Below are 3,068 nucleotides of genomic sequence, written 5' to 3'. Positions count from 1 at the left end.
TGGTTTGGGACCTGCGTTTCAGCTTTCTGGGTTTGGCTCGGTATTGCAACAACCACTCCCGACTCTGACAGGATCAGTCTCTAAATAAATGACTGTAGTATCTAAAGAGGAGTGTCTGTTCCAGGCTGCAAATTCTGACTTCCCATGTCTCCTGAATGCACTAGCGCTGGGATGTGGGTTGTAACAACAGCCTCATGTTGTTCCATGAGCATCTTCAGTCCGTCCAGCAGCAGCGTTACCTTGAAGCACGTGGCCTGTGTGCTTGCTCTGGTGCGAGAGCTGTCTCTCCCTCTTGGGCTCTTAGTTTGTGCCTAAGCACTGCAGCTAATAATCCAACATTTTGTCCATAATGATATCATGGTAATAGGTTTTAGTCATTTGGGGTTAACCTGGGGGAGGAAATATTTCCTTCCATTTAATGGAATACTGTATTTTATTAGTCCTTTCCTTGCCATATATTTAAAAGTTCTACAATAAGTGAATGTGATGTCCCCAGGGCGATGAGCCAGGAAACCTTTCAGACAGCTGCTGAAGCTTTCTGTTTACATGGAGCGCAGCAAGTCCTGTCTAATGGAGTGAGAGAGGGGAGTGGGGCTCATATCCCAGGTGACAATTTCCTGATGAGGCTGTCCATAATGATATCATGGTAATAGGTTTTAGTCATTTGGGGTTAACCTGGGGGAGGAAATATTTCCTTCCATTTAATGGAATACTGTATTTTATTAGTCCTTTCCTTGCCATATATTTAAAAGTTCTACAATAAGTGAATGTGATGTCCCCAGGGCGATGAGCCAGGAAACCTTTCAGACAGCTGCTGAAGCTTTCTGTTTACATGGAGCGCAGCAAGTCCTGTCTAATGGAGTGAGAGAGGGGAGTGGGGCTCATATCCCAGGTGACAATTTCCTGATGAGGCTCCTCTGTGCTGGAGACACAAAGGTTAATGGCTCCTGGTGTCTTGAGCTGAGTCAGGACGGGTCTTTAAATATTTCTGGCTCTAGAGACTGAGCCTATGTAGGGTGGCACCTGTTTGCATTTTGAGCGTGACTGAGTTATTTGCAAGCCATGCAAATAATCGCAGTGATTCCAAGGGGCTGCTCTGAACTGAGGTTTCTTAAAGAGAAAGTTGGCGTGGTTTAACCCTTCTGCAACAAACAAACCAAGGCTTTTACTTTTTTCCCTGCAGCTGAGAGGGTTAAGGAGGAGAACCTGACCATCGTCTGCATCCCAACATCTTTTCAGGTAAGCACTTTCCTCCTGCACTTTCTGCTAGTCCTGACTCTCACGCAGGGGGTCTTTCCCGCACCGCTCCCGGGACTGGCTCACTGCGGTGTGAGTGAACTGGTGAAGGGCACCGGTGGAAGCAGTCGTGATGCAGCCTGCGGATGGACCTCGTGAGGTCCATCGTGAGGTGATGATTCTGTGTCACCCTGGCCTGAGCTGCAGCGATGCTGTAGAGCTAGGAGGGGTCTTTGGAAGCAGTGTGGTAACGTTGGTTATGTCAGTGTTGGTGTGTGGCTTGCTCTGGATCCCCCTTACGGAAAAGTGCTGATTAGTGGTGAACCAGACTCTTAATGCAAAACTCGCTGGAGACTCTTAGTCCACTTTGATTCTGTATCGAGCCCTGAGAGCTGTAGCAATCACACTGCAAGCAGTAATAACAAGCTCGGGTGTTTTCAGGAGGAAGTTGAAATGCGTCAACTGGCTTTTACAAGAAATTGCAGAAGAAAAATCAGCTTAACCTTTCCCTTGCAGCACAGCTTTTGCAGGAGTGGTTCATACCAAGGTAACACTCGAGAGGTTTTCATGGAGAGGGAGGATGTGGCTTGGTGGTGAAAGGCAGAGCTGCTGAGGAGCCTTTTGAGCTGCTTCTGTGCCTTGAGGCAACTGGCTCTGGTCTCTCTGCCTCTATTCCTTGAGGTGGGAAAATGCTGCAAAGGAGCAGCTGTCCCCCTGTCCCCTTTGGGCAAAGAGAGGTGACAGGGACCATCCGTGGGGTTTTGAGGCTGTGTGGCAATGCTATGGTCTAGGAATTGGGCATGTGTCCTTCTCATGGTCCTTGAGTGGACCTTGAGATTGTTCTTTTGTCACAACTTTTTCACTGTGAGGACAATCAAGCAGTGAGGCAGGCTGTTCATCATCTGCCCTGTGAAGTTCTGAGGACCTAAGGGGGTAAAGCCCTGAGCAACCTGGTAGCTGTCCCTGTGCTGACTTGGAGGTTGGGTAGAGAACTACCTGAGTTATCCTAAAATCCCATGAAAATTTAACATGCTCTTACCCTTCAGATGTTCTTTAATGTGAGTGTGGGGTGATGGGACTCTCTTTTCCCAGTGACCAACTGGGGTATAATACAAACTACTGCAAAGGGCAGAAAGTAAAAACTAGATTTTTTTCTTTTTTTGACTTGTGTCAGTACTTCTGTTGCACATACAGACTGTGGTGAGGTGACCTTTGATCCGTAATGATGCCCATCCTGAGATACCATGTCCCGTCTGAACCTGGGAAGACTGCTCTGAGCGCAGTCATTAGGTCTTACAGAAGACAGTGGTAACGCTGTGGTAGTGAGCGCGGACTGGAGCCTGTCCTGCCTTGGAAGGCCGGGTTTGTTCATGTAACACCACCGAGTTTCTTACCAGTAAAACAGAGGGGTTGCTGTTAAAGGGAAGAGATAGGTCACACACTTGCAGGAGCCAAAGCCCCCCAGACGTGGGGCTGCCTTGTGTCTTTTGCTGTCTCTTAGACCTCAGCCAGTTCTGAGTGAAGAATTCCCAGGTCAGCAAAATAGCATCTTGTTTTTGCTACGTACAGGCTGCCTGAGGTCACTGGCAAGGAAGAGTTGGTTTCAGTGGGCTTTTATTCTCCTCCCTTCCCTGTTGTCAGGTTGGGTTATTCCATCAGCATCAGTAAGCTAGAGCCGGGGTAAGTATCTGTCCCTTGGCTTCTGCATTGTTTCTTCTTTTCACCCAGACGTGTGCCCAGAGCACGCAGAGAGACTGCTCCTGGCCAGTGCTGCGCAGTTACTGACGCTTTTCCCACAGCTGTGGGAGCTCTGCTTTTGATTCCTGCCGCTC

At 48.6% G+C, this 3,068-nt stretch overlaps 1 protein-coding gene across 1 annotated transcript in view; it reads left to right on the top strand.

The window, feature by feature from the left end:
* RPIA (ribose 5-phosphate isomerase A) overlaps positions 1 to 3,068 on the top strand; it is an 11,145-nt gene that overhangs the window by 1,322 nt on the left and 6,755 nt on the right. Inside the window, 1 exon segment of the mRNA XM_010132161.1 lies at positions 1,184 to 1,239. Coding sequence (XP_010130463.1) covers positions 1,184 to 1,239 — 56 coding nt within the window.

This window comes from Buceros rhinoceros, unplaced genomic scaffold (assembly GCF_000710305.1).
Source record: "Buceros rhinoceros silvestris isolate BGI_N320 unplaced genomic scaffold, ASM71030v1 scaffold28872, whole genome shotgun sequence".
NCBI classification, from domain to species: Eukaryota; Metazoa; Chordata; class Aves; order Bucerotiformes; family Bucerotidae; genus Buceros; species Buceros rhinoceros.
The sequence above is the reverse complement of the archived record's forward strand: the minus strand, read 5'-3'. Positions and strand labels throughout refer to the sequence as shown.